This window comes from Podarcis melisellensis (genome assembly GCF_964234715.1).
Source record: "Podarcis melisellensis genome assembly, chromosome: 14".
NCBI lineage: Eukaryota > Metazoa > Chordata > Lepidosauria > Squamata > Lacertidae > Podarcis > Podarcis melisellensis.
In genome coordinates this window covers 3,501,557-3,520,283 of record NC_138546.1, presented here as the reverse complement: position 1 = coordinate 3,520,283, position 18,727 = coordinate 3,501,557, and the positions used below count along the sequence as shown (strand labels likewise).

Sequence of the window (18,727 nt, the reverse complement as noted above, 5' to 3'; positions counted from 1 at the left end):
AGAGTCAGGGGTGGGTGAGGAAGCCGACTCCGACGAAGAAGAGGAAGACGGGGAGAGAGACGGTACGCCATGGTTAGAAGTGTTTGAATCCTCGGACGACGAGGAGAGTTCCTTTAGGGGCTTTCCGCCCTCACCGCCAGTGGGAGAGGACGCGGGGGGTGAAGGGGGCCCTGAGGGGGAGGTGGATGTCAGGGAACTGTCATCGGAAAGAGAGTTGGTGCAGAGGCTCCAGCAGACTCGGAGAGATTCTGCAGCGGAGGAGGGAACCAGCAGGGGGAGAGCAGAAGCTCCGGCAAAAGGGGAGTCGGAGGAGGGAGGGCTCTGGGATACTTCTAGTGAGAATAGTGCAGAGGTAACAAGACCCCCGTTGGCAACTCCCACCCTTCGCCGGAAGCTGTCACGTAGAGAGTCACGAAGGCGCATGTCCGTGAAACAACTTTTATGTTGGCGTAAATTTCGTAGACGCCCACTGTCAGATTCTACCAGCGACTAACGGAGTCATGCCTTGGGAGGCTCCGTTAGTGCCTCGGTTTGGCTGAACTGCCAAACACCAGAGGGATCAAGCTTTTACGCACAAGCAGCTCATTATCCCATCACACTCTGGTTACAAACTTAATTCATTCCAGAGGTCTGTTCTTAACCTGAAACCATTCTTAACCTGAGGTACCAATTTAGCTAATGCTGCCACTGTCCCGCTGGCGTGCAATTTCTGTTCTCATCCTGGGGCAAAGTTCTCAACCCAAGGTACTACTTCCGGGTTAGCAGAGTCTGTAACCCGGTGTTTGTAACCTGAGGTGTTTGTAACCCGAGGTGCTTCTAACCTGAGGTACCATTGTAATAGCAAGTGGAGTCCAAAATGAGAGAAGTATATATGTCAGGGATGGCGAATCAGTGGCCATTGTGGCCATCCAGATGTTGCTAGCCCACAACTTCCATCAAACACAGCAACTGGAGCTGTTTGAGCTGTAAGCCCAAAAACATCTGGGGGCACCCTCAGTTCTCCATTGTTGGTACATATGATAAAGGTTTTGAATGAAGCCATTCTGCATAGTTGATCCCACTCCATATATGGATTAAATATAGATAAATATATATATTTGCCTCCAAGTCCTCAGATGCAAAATTCAGGTCTAATTTGCTTTGCAGCCCCAAGCAAGGAACTCGATTCTCTCTCACAGCCAGAAACTGAACTATGTCATTCCAAACAAGGAATTGCAACCTCTTCTTATGACACATCCTCATCTTCACCCTTACACATGCCGGCAGAAACTACTTCTGAGCTAACTCAAAGCCAACTAGTGGAGGAATTTTAGTTTAGGCCACAAAGCCACAAATTACCCAGTAACTCATATCAGGTCTGTCTGACTACCTTCCACCCACTAGTATGAATACCAACATCCCCTGTCACTTTGTGTCTTATTCGCTTCCATTTTCCTCAGCTATGACTCTTCCTCCTCTACCACCAATAAGTATCTTCTTTTACACACACACAGACACAGACACACACCGCTGTGACAGTATGAAGTATGAGTGTTCTACTGTGACAAGCCATGAGTAGAACAGATGCATAAAGTGCTTTACTCTGAATTACCTGACTCTGGTATGTTGAAATTCTGAGCCATAACGTTGGAATAATCTGGTTTCTCTTTACTGGATATAAAATATTCTAGCTTCTGGAACCGCAGAAGATTGTGCTTCCCAGGAGAGATATGGATAATGAAGGTCAAATAAATCTCTCTCTTGTTCATGTATTTCTAATTTTCATAAACTAACCTTCTAGCAGTGAGCAAGATATTAATGTCCCTTTGCTTAGGAGAAAGCAGAATCCATTAGCCATTCTGGATGAAGAACTACTCTTAAAGCCCTGAAGAAGCCCTGCAGGGTGGACCACAGTATTTATTTTTATTTAATGCCACATAAATGGCTCCTATCACTCGGGTATTAAAACACCTTAGCCATAAATTGATGTTAACAGATAACGTGAAAGCTGGAGGAAAAGGAAAAGGAGACACTTTGCCTTTAAAAAGCAAAGAACCCAAAAGGTCATTCACTGCCACTGTAACGCCTTTTCCAAGAGCCCTGCAGGGTCCAGCATGCAGATTCAGGGCATGTGCACACAGAGATACATCTCTCCTTGGAGGCTCTGCTGCCCTGACTCACGAGTGTTCGATTCCTGCGAGCCACATGGCTTCACTTGCTCTGATCCCTGCTCAACCTTAATTTTTAAAAGCCTTTTAAAACTTTCACAGTTTTGCTTTGCTCTTTCAGCTGAGACTTTAGAATGACTTTTCCAAGGATTTTTAGTACAGGTGCCCAAACTGGGAGCGGAAGGGGCCATCCTTGCTTTCCTATTTTCCTCAACTCCGCTGCCTCATTTCTAAATTCATCTTTACAAGCAGGCTTTAAAACCAACCCAGAGGAAACAAAGCTAAACAGCAATTTGAACAATCTAGTCACTATTTTATCAGGTACCCAAACAAGAGTCTGCAAAGCACAAATTTATTTGTAGGAAATGTGGTTTACAAACACATGGACTATGACCAATACAGTGCAGGATCACTCCTGCTAAGCACCAACCAACCTAAGCACTCCCCACTAAAATTGGAAAATAGAATTCAATACCATTCATTTACCTGCAGTTCAGTAGCACAGCCACTTATGTGTATGTGCAACCCTTAAGACTTTAGCATGGGCTTAACAGAGCCAAGAGTGGCATTGCCTCTGTTGCTCACGGAATGAGCACCAGCCATTTATGCAAGTAATAAAAAACAGGGGAGGGGGACATGTTTCCATATCCACTATCCAGAAATACAGAGGTCTGGAACCATGCCTCTATTTATAATATTTTGCTTCCCTTTGAAGAACAGTCCTAATTACATTTAGCTTTGTAAACTTCCCAAGTATTAAATTCAAATTGCAACAACTTCTTCCTGGAACACAGCCCTTTTAAATCTCATTGCTCATTTTCCTTAAAGACATGCTGCAAACTGCACTTGAGAATGATATTAGACTCTCTCTCAAAACAGCCAATATCAAACAAGAAAAATGGTTTTGTGTTCACCTAAGTCTGGAAAGCCAATCTCCATTTGCTTAATATAGTCATGATATTTCACCAAGGTAATTATACTCTTAGCTATCAGTAACAATTAAACTCTTAGACTTGAGTTGTTTAATAAAGGTCTCAAAATAAAACTGCACATTCCAAACATGAGGTTTCTAAATGTCAAGCAGGCAAGTAATGTCTCGTGATGAATATAATGATGAAACACACCATCAATCAGCATAAGTTATCCTGCCACAATATAAAATGACAGCAATATTACATTTGGAGTGCTGAGCAATTCTCATCACAGCTTTAATAGAAAAGGTACTGGCAAGAATGGAGATTGCAAAAAAGGCCATTAAGAATGAGCCTTGCAGCTGTTACATTTGGGTTGGGGAGTGCAACATATTATGCAGAAAGACTTAATTGTATGCAATGTCCATAATTCTCTTAGATGGAAAGACACAAGTGACACAAGATAGTGATGTGCATAGCATTGGCCATGTTCGACACAAGCTCTGCACAAGGCACGGAAACCAGCAAAAAATGCTTCCACCCTGAGCTGTTCTGCCAATACCAGGCAAGGTGGTCAAAAATCTACAAGATTGCTACCTAATCTAACCTCTAGGGAATTCCTTATCAGTCCATGGAAATGGTGCAGGTTCTAGGAGTGTCCGTTTGAGAAACACATTTCAGCTTTAAATGTAAAACTCTAATTCACTGAACTTATTCAAGGCCGCTCCCATGACAAGGTTCTCCCCACCCTACATTTCAAAACAAGAATCTGCTATGCAATCTACCTGGGGAGAAAAACACAACTCTAATATCCAGTATATTTTTGTATTTTTTCTTCTTCTCAGTGTTTAAGAAACCATGTTTAAGGAGCAGTTTCAATACTGCAACACCATTTTCTGATAATGTTTTCAGCTCTAGGCTCTGGAAGGGTTATTCATACAATTAGCATTGGCAGTTGAGAAGATGCCTTCCAGATACTCAGCATAAATAAGCTGCTACAGTTGGTTGACCAGTGTATTTGTTGTCCTGATTTTCAAGAAAGTGGAAAATACATTATGTCATGCTTATTGCTGGGCCAGATTACAAACAATGTTTTTGGTTCAGCACAGCTAAAAGGAATTTACTTTCTTGTCTGGTTATAAAAACTTATCATTGAAATAGAATACTTACAAGCAACAGACTAACATCTCAGTTTTTGAAAGAGTATCTACCAGAATTGGGTATCAGCTTTACAGCAAACACTGGCCACGTTATTGGCTACAGAGGAGGACTTTGGAAACTTCCACTTCTGCTTAACAGAGACTTGTGCCAGCTGAAGTTGGCTTGTTTAAATGAACCACAATATTAACAATAGTTCTGGGTCCAGACAATGCAGCAAGTTGTGGACAATGAAAATCAGAAGCAAAAAGGAGTGTGGGTGCTTAAAGCTCATTGCAGCTCAATTCAGTTCATGCATTTCTCACTAAACTATAGTTTAGCATGGCATACACATACAGCCAGTAACTACAATATCAGGCAAAATGTCATGTTTATCAAAAACACAAGTCCAGAAGTGTTAACCAGTTTGGCTTAACAGAACTTGATGCACTGTTAATTGCTCCAGAATTCTTATTATTACCTGACCTAAATTCAGCAACAACTGAAAGCTTATTTGTTTGCCAAAATGCTGGTTGTATAAGAGCAAGATGACTGCCACTAATACAGACAGGTCTGGTGTCAGCACATGGTATCCTGGGGCAGCAGCCAGGGGTCCAATATGCCATCCACATCAGGTAACTAAGTCTGTGAGTCTCTCTTTAATTTCCCAAAATAGCCAGGATTGACACAATGTTTGGTACTTCAGAGCATTGTGGGAAATTAAAATAGAAGCTCCTATCCACCCTTGGAGAACAGCTGTCACCATTACTGCCAAGTAAGCTTCAGGAGTCCATCAATATAAAATAGTGCCCACAGGATAGCACCCTGCCTGGGTTCTCAAACCAGGAGTTAGCCCTGCTCTGAGAGCATGATTTATAGTGAGCTAGAACTATTTAAATGGCAAATGGCAGGAAAGTGGCCAGCAGAAACCCTGAATGCTCTCCATTTGGTGTTGTTAGGTTATAAAACAAGCTCAGTAAACGTGGACAGAAAGAAAAAAGTGTGTATGAACTACTTCTTGAAGTTAAATGGATTTTCTGTTTTTTAATGTAAAAAAAAGTATTCCTTTAGAACATGAACCACAGAGAGAAAAATAGTCCTCCTTAACTGTAACTGACTGTGTCTAGGTGGGACTTTGGATAATAGACTAATTCTCTATTTGTTAGTTCCTTCTCTATCAGCACTGGCACTTTGAAACAGCCAGGGATCAAATACCTCGAGGTGCTCAACCTAGTCTTAATTAAAACAATTTCCTCCCTACAGGCTGCCTCCTGATTTGCAGTGCACATATAAATGACTGATAACCTTAATGTTCATTAAATGTGCAACTGTGACAGCCAAAATTTGCATGTGAAAACCTTCCCCCTGCCACAAGCAGAATCACTCAAACTTGACTGAAGATTTCACACTAGTGTTATAAAACCCTGCAACAAGAATAACCTCCCTGCCCCCAGAAATGACTGAGCCATTTCAGCATTTGTTTTCCAGATGAAGAATGTGCTGTCCTAGGAACACAGAATATAAGACGCTATCCTATACCAAATCAGACCATGGGTCCTTCTAACTCAGTATCACTCATGCTGGCAGGCAGAAGTTGTCTAGGGTTTAAGGCAGAAATCTTTCCCAACCCAACCAGGAGACATGAGGGATTTGTACTTGGAACCTTTTCTATGCAAAGCATGTGTTCCAACACTCTTCCTCTTTGGCAATCACTCGTAGCTGAGTAAAACTGTCTGAACATGGACTTTAACAGTGAGTCCGTAAGTGACTGTGGAGGCCAATTCTGAATCCACACGTCCTTCCACAGTGGGGACATAGGTTTCTGGGCAGGAGTTGATCACAGTGAGGGTTTGCCAAACGTGGCTTCCTCTTATCACATTTCTTCCTTTCATCTTGAGTTCGAGTGTCTTAAAAGTCCACGACACCTTTGGTAAAGGCTGTTTTTCAATTGGAGCGCTCACAGGCCAGTGTTTCCCAACTGTCAGTATTTATACTACATTTTTTTTAGATTTGCCTTGAGAGAGTCTTTAAACTTCTTTTGTTGATCTCCAGCATTATGCTTTCCATTTTTAAGTTTGGAATAGAGTAGTTGCTTTGGACGATGATAATCAGGCATCTGCACAACATGACCAGTCCAATGAAGCTAATGTTGAAGAATCATTCCTTCGACACTGGTGATTTTTGCTTCTTCCAGTAAACTGGTATTAGTTTGTCTGTCTTCCCAAGTGATGTGTAAAAATTTTCGGAGACACCATCGATGGAATCTTTCAGGGAGTTGGAGATAGCATTTATAAGTAGTCCATGTTTCACAAGCATACAGTAAGGTTGGTAGTGCAATAGCTTTGTAAACAAGCATTTTGGTTTCCCTACAAATGTCCTGGTCCTCAAACACTCTGCACTTCAATTGGGAGAAAGCTGCACTCACAGAGCCAAGGCGATTGTGGATTTTGGCATCAGTGTTGGCCCTTGTGGAAAGATAACTGCCCAGGTAGGAGAAGTGTTCGACACTTTCGAAAGTTACACCATTGAGTTTGATTTGTGGTGCTGCAGACGGGTTGTTTTGTGCTTGTTGGTGTAGCACTCCGGTCTTCTGAATGTTGAACAATAAGCCAAGCATTCTGTAAGCTTCTGCGAATATATCCAGGATGGTTTGGAGGTCATCCTCTGAGTGTACACACACTACATTGTCATCAGCATACTGAAGCTCTATGATGGAAGTTGTGGTAACCTCACTCTTTGCTTTCAGCCTACTCACCACTAAGCTATGGTCTTTCCCCATATTAAATGTCATAGTCTTAGCAATGGACACAACTATAAAGCTAATTTTTAAAAATCCACAATGAAGAGTCTTTGAAATATGGGAAAGAAATCAAGTGAGAGTGTCTTTGCAGCTACATTTTCTTCCACCCTCCAATGCCTAAGGATCAAATCTCCTGGCAGTGGCACCAAGGTTATGGATCTCCTTTCCTTGGGAAGCCCGGTTGGCTCCCTAGCTACTTGCCTTCAGGCATGCAACGAAGGCATTCCTGTTTCATCAGTTGTTCAGCTTATCTTACTTATTCTTCTGTTGCTGGTTCCAATTTCTTTTAGCTCTATTAGTTGCATTTTAATATGGTGATATTGCTGTATATTGTGTTTTTAAATTGCTTTAAGTCTCCTTGTTGTTAAAAGTGGAGGTAAAAGTTAAAATTAATTAAATTTCATTCTATTCATGAAGAAAGGTGATTGGCAGTAGGTTCAGACAGATAAAATGAAATGCTTCTGCACACAATGCATAATTATCAAATGGAATATTCTGCCACAGGGAGAAGTGAGAAGATAATTAGGCATGCTTTGGCTGACCACTTTGGGGAACTGGTTGCTTGACTACTTGGTGTATTCTAACATGCATCTATACACCTTTTGTACAGTGTATCTAAAGCAATGCTGGTTCCAAAAGTAGTATATAGCTTCTCTGACTAGTAGCCATTAATAGCCTTATCCTCAACAAAAGCTTGATGGCTTAGAAATGCATCACTATCCATGAATAAGACAGTTTCTTCCAAGTATGCATTTCTGTATTTACAAGATTCACTATATTATTCTGAAGGAGCCAAGGACAGGCACAGGCAAACTCGGCCCTCCAGATGTTTTGGGACTCCAGCTCCCATCATCCCTGACCACTGGTCCTGTTAGCTAGGGGTGATGGGAGTTATAGTTCCAAAACATCTGGAGGGCCGAGTTTGCCTATGCCTGGCCAAGGACAATCAAGTTTCTTATTTTCCCCTCCCCTTTTCCATTTTCAGTGATACTCACAGCAACACAGTCTACCAGAGAAGCTACTAATTAGATCATTAAATATCAGTCTGGGTTATAAAGCTTTCAGTGTAAAATTATTATTTTTAACAGGTGATATATTTGCTCAATTTAATATCAAACTATATGATCAGTTTATTTTAATTAAAATGAAAACCTTTGTCCTAGGGTTATAGCAAGCTGTGCCAAGAAAACAGTGTTTATGTACTTATCCCATATTTCATTATATGTATCAGTTGAAAAGGTGGAATAAAATGACCACTGATGGAGTGGATACTTTAATGCGGGCTGCATAGAATTCAAGATATGTTTAGTAGTTCACAACACTGATGTTACAGTCTGTCTACATCTATGTCACAGATGGATGGTTTGCAACTCTATGATAAAAACTGTTAACTTCTGTGTGGTGAGCCAGTACACAAACAACTCTCCAGAGAGTCTTCATGCAATCAGATTTAAATCAACCCCCCATGTCAGCTTGTCATTTGGATCCTCCTATATTGCAAAGAAGATAAAACCAATATCTGAACAAGATGCCAGGTGCGTGCTTTTAGAAAGACAGAGATGAAAAAATCACAGATATAGATTACAAAGACTGCTGGTATCTTGAGGTCACTGGCATATCAACATCTGTAGTCTCTGCATTGTTTGACTACTTTTCTCCCCTGTGTGTCATTTAGTATCTTCTGGAATCACAGCTACTAAAGTGTGTTTTCCTTTAACTAATTGGAAAATAAATGCCCATTTCATTTATAAAGTATAATGCTAGAACCTCATATTTGGCTCTACACACAAATTCTAAGAAACAAACAAACAAAAAATCAGTGCAATTTTGATGTCAGTTGTTAAAATCAGTGCAGTTTTAAAAGGTTCTGTCAGGCGGTGTGTTGGTTGCTCACGAGTAACCAGGCAGGACTCCGACCTGTCTTTAGCAGGTTTTTATTTGTGTAAACTATTTACAGTACAGAATCAGAAGGTTCGTGTCTGTCTCAGTCACTTGCAGACTCCGGGAGTGGCCCCTTCCGGTCCTCCCCCCCCCTTAGCATAAGAACTTAGACACCCCAAATCTCTGCCTCCCTTCCTTATGTTTCACCCCTCTGCGTAAACTAGGCGATGCAAACAGTGTGACTGTTTCCTGGCCGGGCGGGCTAGGTGAGGGGCTTGGGCTCTCAGTCACATCTTTGAGCCCTCCCCTCGCCCGGCTCCCCCCTTCCCCCTCTGCTCCACTGGAGGTGTGGCTTTCGGCACTGTTGGAGGAGGAGCTGCTCCTCAGAAGTGTGGGAGGCTCTCTGTATTCCCATGCCTCCCTCCCCCTTTCCGATGGCAGTCTCTCTGAGGCTTCTTCTACCCTCACAGACATCCTCTTCGGGCTCCGGGGAGGGTCTCCTCGTGAGCCACAATAACTCTTCAGCTCTCTCCTGCCATTTCCTGATATGATTCTAATTATTAATTTATTTTGCCACGGTATCATACAGCGGTTGCATGCAAGTAGAATGTGTGTAAGCGGTGAAGATGCCAGTATTTCATATAAAATTTAAAAAATCCTTCCAGTAGCACCACCCAAGTTTGTTATTGGTATGAGCTTCCGTGTGCATGCACACTTCTTCAACTGCTTGAATAAGGATCTCTTAACAAACTTAGTTGGTCTCTAAGATGCTATTGGAAGGAATTTTTTTATTTTGTTTCGACTACGGCAGACCAACACGGCTACCTACCTATATTTCATATATGCATCAATCTCATGTGGATACTATCAGGAACTGGGCAGATGAGGAATGATGGAAACTGCCTCCCCATCCTGACCCTTCCAGGGAGGAGGAAGAGGAAGACAGTATAGATTTACAACAGTGGTTTGTGAGAGGTCACAGCTCAGAGGCAGATGAGGGGGAAAGTTGGGAAATAATGGGAGAGGAGGAGGAGGCAGAAGCGGAACAGCAGCTGACTGACACAGTGTCATTAGAAAGCATCCCAGACCCTCCATCTCCCAGAACCTTGAAAGTAGGTGAGCAAAGAGCTCAAAGACAGAGGGCACGTAGCAGCACCCATAGAAGTGACGAATGAGAATGTGGAAGAGACAGGGGGTGGAGATTCACTCGGGACAATGCCATTATCCAAGAGGCTGGTTTCTATAGCATCTCTCTGTAAATATTGAAATAAAAAAAAGATGGTAAGAAACCTTTCCTTGTCATTATACTTTCCTGGGCAATCAGCCGGGAGCCACTGACAGCATCCTGACAGATACCTATTTAGACACTTGCACAAGTTTTATTAACTTTTATGTTTAATTTACGATCCCTGTACTGAAGGTTGCTGTATTTGCAGTGAATTGATGGTGATTTACTGTAATTATTGGCATTTCCCCTTCTTTTTAATCACTTTGCTCCTCCCTTTGTGCATGAGCAAAACATGTGCATGAGAAAGCCACGGTTAACCATAGTTTCAGGTCACATCCAAACCCAAAACCAAGATTCAGAAGTTAACTTTAAACAATGAATTTGATCATCTCTACATCACCCGTGCCAGCAAAGGTTCATTGCCAACAAAGGTTCGTATAGTTAAAGCTATGGTTTTCCTAGTAGTGATGTATGGAAGTGAGAGCTGGACCATAAAGAAGGCTGATCGCCAAAGAATTGATGCTTTTGAATTCTGGTGCTGGAGGAGACTCTTGAGAGTCCCATGGACTGCAAGAAGATCAAACCTCTCCATACTGAAGGAAATCAACCCTGAGTGCTCACTGGAAGGATAGATTGTGAAGCTGAGGCTCCAGTACTTTGGCCACCTCATGAGAAGAGAAGACTCCCTGGAGAAGACCCTGATGTTGGGAAAGATGGAGGGCACAAGGAGAAGGGGGCGACAGAGGACGAGATGGTTGGATAGTGTTTTCGAGGTTACCAGCATGAGTTTGACCAAACTGCGGGAGGCAGTGGAGGACAGAGGGCCTGGCGTTCTCTGGTCCATGGGGTCACGAAGAGTCGGACACGACTAAACGACTAAACAACAACAACATCACCCGTGATAGATCACACACACACCGCCCTGATGACATTAGTTTTAGCGTAAGTAACTAACCTGAGCCATTGGGATGGAACAGGCTACAAGTAGGTAAGTACAGTAAATACATAAAAGCTTTGGACTGCAATCTTAGAAAAACTTACCTAGGAGTAAGTCCCACTGAAATCAACTTATGGATACAGGTTCATAGGATGGCATTGCTAACCTTACAACACACCTATCTTTACAGAAGTCAATGTATTTAAATACACTTTGATTTTGTAGCTTTATTGTTATTTTATACTTCTGTGATCTGCCTTGGAATAATGATTTATCATTAAACGTAGGAGAGTTTCTCACATTTTCATAAGCGCACAGCTAAATAAAACTAAATAAAAGAAAGGAGTAGCAACCTCATCCTTTTCTGGACTTCCCAACAAGTAAATGGAAAGCAAAAACAAGATCCATACAGGTGCCATACCTTTATAAGCAGCTGCACTCGTTTTTGCAAGCACCTGGCCATAGATTCGTGCTGCTCACGTTTTTTCTTCTCCTCCAGTAGCTGGCTCTGGGTCTTCAGCAACTCTTCTTGCAGTTGCTTCCGTGCCTTCTCTAATAGTCTAGCACTAGGAAAGACAAAATTACCAACATTGAACTTCTATCAACCTGACGCTTGGCGGTTTACTACAATTGGCAGGGGATAAAAGCATTTAAAATGGGACTGACCACTTACAACTCCCTTCTAAGCTTCATTCCCTAACCACTCTCACTTGCCACCAGAAACCAGGCAAAGAGTTGTTCGTAAGCATATTGTTGCATTGCACCTTCACATAATGTAAACCTTTGCATCCCACTTTTATTTGGGTGTGTACAAAAGGGCTTTGGAGACCCATTAATAGAATATATTGTTATGTGGCTCCAGTATTTTCTCTTCTAACATAGCCATGCCCACAAGACGCTGCAAATAGTTGTGTGAGGAGTACCTTCTATACCGGAGATCTCAGAACCATAGCATTTATGAATAAAAATTAAAACATCACACTTTCTATCAGTGCCCAAGCATGCTGGGGAAAATAATGTGTGTTACCTGAACATTTTCTCATAATATTGTTTAAAATTCTGATATTTACTTATAATATTTAATTTGTTTTAATTTTTATGTTGTATATTTTGATTGTTTTAAATGGTGAAAAGCAGAATATTTTTAAATAAATAAATATAAATAACCATATGTTTCTTTACAACAAGATATTTCTGTCTAAACTTTGTATGTATGAATGTATCTCTGACAAACCGAAACACAACTCTAATATGACTGAATATTTTTTCTCTTTCCAGGCCTGTTTTTTTGTTATCATAGGAAACTAAGCATGTACTGACCAGGAATGTCAATCAAATCCTCCTCCATCCACCATCTGATCCATATTTACATCTTAAATCTTTCAATGAATCAAAGATGTATATGAAAGTTCCAGTTCAATTTGAAGCTATTCATATACCAATTTAATAGAGTGTAAAATAGATTATTTCCATTGTCATATCCAGGTGGGAAAGTTAATCACAAAGACTATAAATCTACTGCAGAAAATGGCTAATTTAATAACCGGAACATCACTATGCCCCTGCCCCCTTTTCTGTTTTAATTAATTAGTTACACAGAAAATGAAACCTTTGCCATAGAGTAACATGTACATCTTCTTTTAAGAAACTATTATGAATACCAGAATTTCAAAAAAAAGAAAGGGAAAAAAAGACTCTCAAAAGGGGGAAGAGATGGTTATTCTCCCCCTTCCAACTGCTCAGATATCAAAACACAGATGAAAAGACCCATTTTTATGCATGGTCATTCTTGGATAAACTAGCTGTTAGATGATACAACTGAGAAAAAATGCATAGAGCTGAAAACAAAATTGGACTTCCAATTAATTTTCATTCTAGTTGGCAGAATGAGAAGACATAGAATTGGCAGGCCATGATCCACACTGAAGCCACAGCAGTTGAGCCGGTGCCATTTTATTTTACTTATGCTGTTTCAATTATGTGGGAGTTAAAATAATTGGCATAAATTGTTAAAGAAACAACACCCGTCTTAAACTTAACTGGTTTAAGAGCAAAGGTGGCTAACCCATGTTCTGCAGTAAAGACCCAGCCAATGAAAAGATGGAAAGTGGCCATTCAGCCTACAAAGCTTTGTCTTATGGCCTGCTCATGAAACAAAAGTCACTGCTCTTTAGAGAAGAATCTCTGAAGAGCAGACAGAGTGCATTTATCTCCCGATCAGGAAGATCAGAACAGTCAAAGTGATCTTTTATCTATCATTTCAGCATTAACCACCACAATGCTAAGATCAGAGATAAGCCCTTAGGGAGATAAAAGATCCTTCTGGCTGCTCTTTAGAGGTCCTCTTTAAAAAGTAGCCAGAGAAATCTCTTACCTCCTATCTTAGCACTAAGCACCCCAGTGCTAAGACCAGTGGGGGCAGAATGCCGTGGTGAGACTCCTTATGGGGTCTTCACTGCGAGATCACATTCATCCGGTATTATACCAGCTGCACTGGCTCCCAGTGGAGTACAGGATCAGGTTTAAGGTGCTGGTTTTAACCTTTAAAGCCCTATACGGCCTAGGACCCTCATACCTACGGGACCGCCTCTCCTGGTATGTCCCACAGAGGAACCTACGGTCTGCAAATAAAAACATCCTGAAGGTCCCAGGCCACAAAGAGGTTAGGCTGGCCTCAACTAGAGCCAGGGCTTTCTCGGCTGCGGCTCCAATCTGGTGGAACGCTCTGTCACAAGAGACTAGGGCCCTGCGGGACCTGACATCTTTCCGCAGGGCCTGCAAGACAGAGCTGTTCCACCAGGCCTTTGGTCAGGGTGCAGCCTGACTCCCTCCTCTGGCAATCGGCACAGAATTTTGCTTAACTGTTGCCATCAATTTGATTTTAAATAATTTTTATAATGAAATGTTTTTAGAATGTGGGATTATTTGATTGTTGTTAGCCACCCTGAGTCCGGCTTCGGCTGGGGAGGGCGGGATATAAATAAAATTTATTATTATTAATATTATATAGCAGCAAATGGGTGGATCAAAGGACAATAATATAAGACAGACGCAGGAAAAGTGAACTAAAGGGGAAAACAGCAGTTCTTTAGGACCCCAGAGATTCCTATTGACCAGTGTTCAAACAACTCACTTATCAATCACAGCTTTGACTTCATTCATTTGCAAACTGACAGGTGACAGAAGCCAGAATGTAGAAGGGTACCTGTACATTTTGCTTCATAACTTTCTTTATAAGTGGGCTGGAGACTTACTTAAAAAAAAGAAAGAAAGCTCAAAGTCTGGGGTCCCTGGCAGTGTGCCAATGAAAGCTTTTGTGGGCATGAGGTTGGTGACCCTCATCATAAATAATACATTCTGTTCCCCAGCTTAGTGTAGAAACAGAGTTTCCAAAAATGATAATGTTACAATGTTTTCATATGTATTTTCCTTTCTGCATTTCAGTTTAGAAAAATTGCCAAAGTTCATTAGATTCAATCAAATGCAATTACATTTGGGTGCTTTTTCAATCGCTTTGACAACACTTGTTATTGCTCCATGAAAGTATAATAATAATAATAATAATAATAATAATAATAATAATAATAATAATATTATACCCCGCCCTTCTGGCTGCGTTTCCCCAGCCACTCTGGGTGGCTTCCAACTGAATATTAAAAACAATACAGCATCAAACATTAAAAACTTCCCTAAACAGGGCCGCCTTCAGTGGTCTTTAAAAGTAAAATAGTTGCTTATTGCCTTGACATCTGCTGGGAGGGCGTTCCACAGGGCAGGTGCCACTAGTGAGAAGGCCCTCTGTCTGGTCCCCTGTAACCTCACTTGTCGCAGCGAGGGAGCTGCCAGGAGGCCCTCGGCGCTAGACCTCAGTGTTCAGGCTGGACGATGGGGGTAGAGATGCTCCTTCAGGTATACAGTACCGAGGTCGTTTAGGGCTTTAAAGGTCAGCACCAACATTTTGAATTGTGATCAGAAGCATACTGGAAGCCTATGAAGATATTTCAGGACCAGTGTTATATGGTCTCGGCGGCCACTCCCAGTCACCAGTCTATCTGCCGCATTCTGGATTAATTGTAGTTTCCAAGTCACCTTCAAAGGTAGCCCCATGTAAAACGCATTGCAGTAGTCCAAGCGGGAGATAAGTAGAGCATGTACCACTCTGGCAAGACAGTCTGTGGGCAGGTAGGGTCTCAGCCTGCATACCAGATGGAGCTGGTAGACAGCTGCCCTGGACACAGAATTGACCTGCGCCTCCATGGACAGCTGTGAGTCCAAAATGACTCCCAGGCAGCATACCCGGTCCTTCAGGGGCACAGTTACCCCATTCAGGACCAGGGAGTCCTCGACACCAGCCCGCCCCCTGTCCCCCAAGAACAGTACTTCTGTCTTGTCAGGATTCAACCTGAATCCATCCTCCAACCGCCTCCAGACACTCACACAGGAACTTCACTGCCTTAACTGGTTCTGATTTAAAATGATAAAATATTTATCATTAAGTCCTTTCTGCCTGTTCCCATTGACTGTCATCCAATTACACTCCACATTATGACAACTGGGTGGTCTGCTGCCTAGCTCAATACGCTTCACTCCTCTTCCACCCAGAACTATGGGTCTTTCTACTGCCTAAATTTCAGAAAGGAAGAACCAGGCGCAGCAGAAGTCCCCAGGTTAGCTGCTAAGCAAAAGCAGTTAGATTAATTATTTTCATCATATTGAAAACCAGCTTACAGTATTGAAAAAGCTTACAGTAGTTATAGCAGCTCAATCCAGTATGCCACTGCCCAGAGGAGACATAACCCTCCACACCCTTCCTGGATAAACGCCTGGCTCTTTTAAGTCCAATGCATCACATGATCCAAACCTTTCCTTCCTTTCTTTTTCAAAACTCATAAAAAATTAAACCTCACATCTGAGGAATGCATTGAACTATGAGAGCACTGGCATTTCCAGAAATCTTTGCAAGTTCAAAGTACATATTCCTGGCCTTAAAGAGGAAAAGCCATTTCTGTTTATCAGTCTATTAATGCTCCACACTGCCCCAAGTCTATTGAATGAAGGTTCTTTGTGCTCCAAGCTGAGTATCTCTTTTAATGCTATGCTCTTCCCTTTCTCCAGGCCACTTTAATATAATCTTAATGATAAAACTCCACTTTCAAGAAGTCCTCAGTCTTTCCAAGGACAATGAGTGACATAATGAATAGAGAGGCTATTACGTGCCTTTTAATAGTTTCCCTCACACCTCAAAAAAATTACAGAAGTCACTGCAGGCTATCAAATACATAACAATCTACTATAATTTTCTTTTAAGTAACCCACCACTCCATAGAGAGAGCAATGGGTGTCACTGAAAGTAATGACTAAAAACAAAAACAAATCCCTGTTCTGCTTAACTACTTGTTATAACAGCAATTGAGGTGACTGTCTTATTGTACGGATGATAATGGAAAAAGTGCAAAAGGGCACAGTGAGAGTTGCACAGCAACAACAAAAAATCTGGTGTGGGGGTATTAATGCCAGGGTTAGCAGATCAGAAGGGACTTCTATAAATGACAGTCATAACATAGTAGAACACACACCAAGAAGGTTGCACAAAATTGGAATTGTTTTAAATATATTTTTACTGTTTTGTAAAAACAGTACTGTTTTATTAAAAAATATATATTTTTACTGTGTTTGCTGCCCTGGGCTCTTCTGTGAGGAAGGGCAGAATATGCAGTACTTTTCCGTCTATAAGATGCCCCCTATTTTGGGGCTCAAATTTAAGAAAATGGGGGGAGGTGACACAGGGTTGTTGAGCTTCTTTTTGCGAAGGATTGCCCACAGTTGTTGAGCAATTTTGGGGGGGCAGGGGGGAGGATGCCAAACCGAATATCACTCACCCAACTGGCAAATGCTAACAATCACAAGTGACGCAAGCCAAATTGCCGAAGCGGCAGCCAATCCAAAGCAGCCTTTGACACATCCACCAATAACCCACCCGATTGACAAAGCAGCAGCCAATACAAAGCAACCCTTGCAGCAGACACCATTCACCCACCCAATCGCTAGATCCTGCTTGCGGATGCAACCAATCACCTGTCCCCCCTCTGCACTACCCATGTCTAAGATCACCCACCCACCCCACTTTTTACTTTATTTTGGAGTAAAAAAAAACCTTGTCTAATACAAGGAAATGTACAGTAAGTTGTGAATGTCAAGCACTTGGACAAAAAAGTTTTGAATAATTAAACATTTGGAGTGTTGATCTGTGATTAATATAGGAAGCAGCTTTATAAATGGTGAGATTATTTGTCCATCTAGGCCAATATTCTCTACTCTGACTGGCAGCAGCTTTCCAGGTTCTCAGGCAGAGGTGCTTTTTGTTTATCCATCACCAGCTACATATAAAGATGCCAATGACTGAACCAGAGACTTTCTACACCCAAAGCATTGCTCTGTCGTTGAGCTATGGTCCCTCTTCCAATATCAGCTGCAAAATATGACTCACATTCTCCTGCTTTCAATTGAGGGAAGGGACCCGAAAGTTCATCAGCTTACTATGGCAGACTTTTAAGCCTGAACGCAGATGCTAATAAGTGAAAATCAACTTACAAAAGTGAAAGTTGAACAGTGCCTCCCTCAGGTTCAAGTCTGAGCTGCCTGCCTGCAGCTGGCTATTGCAACCATCCAATTCCAAATCTAAATGCGTCAGAGTGTCATTACATTTTTTCCCTTGAAAAACAGAAATCAAAACAACTGAAACAAAACTGAGAATGAAATGGAAGGGGGGGAGATTGAAATAATTACTAATCAAAGGAGAGGCCAGGACATGGAATGGTGAACCCACTAGCCATTTCAACCCAGTAATTTCTCTCCGTGTCGCCTCTGATGAGTTTTTTATTTCTAACATTTCATCAATTTGAATCACCAAATTCAATTTGCATCCACAGATAAACAGAGAGAATAGTAAATACTCTCATCTGACCTTGAAGTGAGAAAGAGAGAAAAATTGTCCTCCACTATTTCAACTCAATCCAAACCATAATAAATAATCCAATTTACCCCATCAATTCCTTACCTGCAATCACACTGTTGTGCACTTCAGGAATGAGTTTTGATGCCTAGGCACAACATGGAAGCACACAATCCCTTCTCATACCATTACCTCCTAGCTGTTATCTGTTCCTGCTGCAGAACACTTTGAAAATATAGCTATTCGCTTAATAGTGTGCCCTCCACAAGGTACTAGGAACAACCATAGAATAAACAGTGGGGACAAACAAACAGTGTGCCCTAAAACCATGCATCAATTATAGCAGGGATGGAGAGCATGTGGCCCTCCAGACATGTATAGACTACAACTTGGCTGGGGCTGATGAGAGTTGAGAATCCAACAGTATCTGAGAGCTACAAGTTCTCCACTTCTGCACTAGAGTTCAAACCCACATTGTAAGTCATAATTTTCATAAGCTGTCTGTGGCCCTTCAGCCTTCTGTCCAACCACCTTGCTTCTCCAGATCCAGGATCTGAGTTAGTATCCTGTCTTTCTCAGAAGCCTCTGTGCCCCTTTCCCTCCCTAGCAGACTTCAAGAAAACTGCCCCTCTCTTCAACCCGCTGTGCTCTCTCTGTTGTCTGAGACATCCAGAAGGTAAATTCTACAAGTTATTCTCACCCACAGAATGCCAGTACTGTATATCTTTCAACAT

The 18,727-nt window shown here is 41.8% G+C and overlaps 1 protein-coding gene across 1 annotated transcript in view; it reads right to left on the bottom strand.

The window, feature by feature from the left end:
* Positions 1-18,727, bottom strand: part of MAD1L1 (mitotic arrest deficient 1 like 1) — a 456,297-nt gene that overhangs the window by 328,136 nt on the left and 109,434 nt on the right. The window contains exon 11 of the mRNA XM_081889171.1: positions 11,463-11,607. Within this exon, the coding sequence (XP_081745297.1) occupies positions 11,463-11,607 (145 nt within the window). The remainder of the gene's footprint in view (positions 1-11,462; positions 11,608-18,727) is intronic.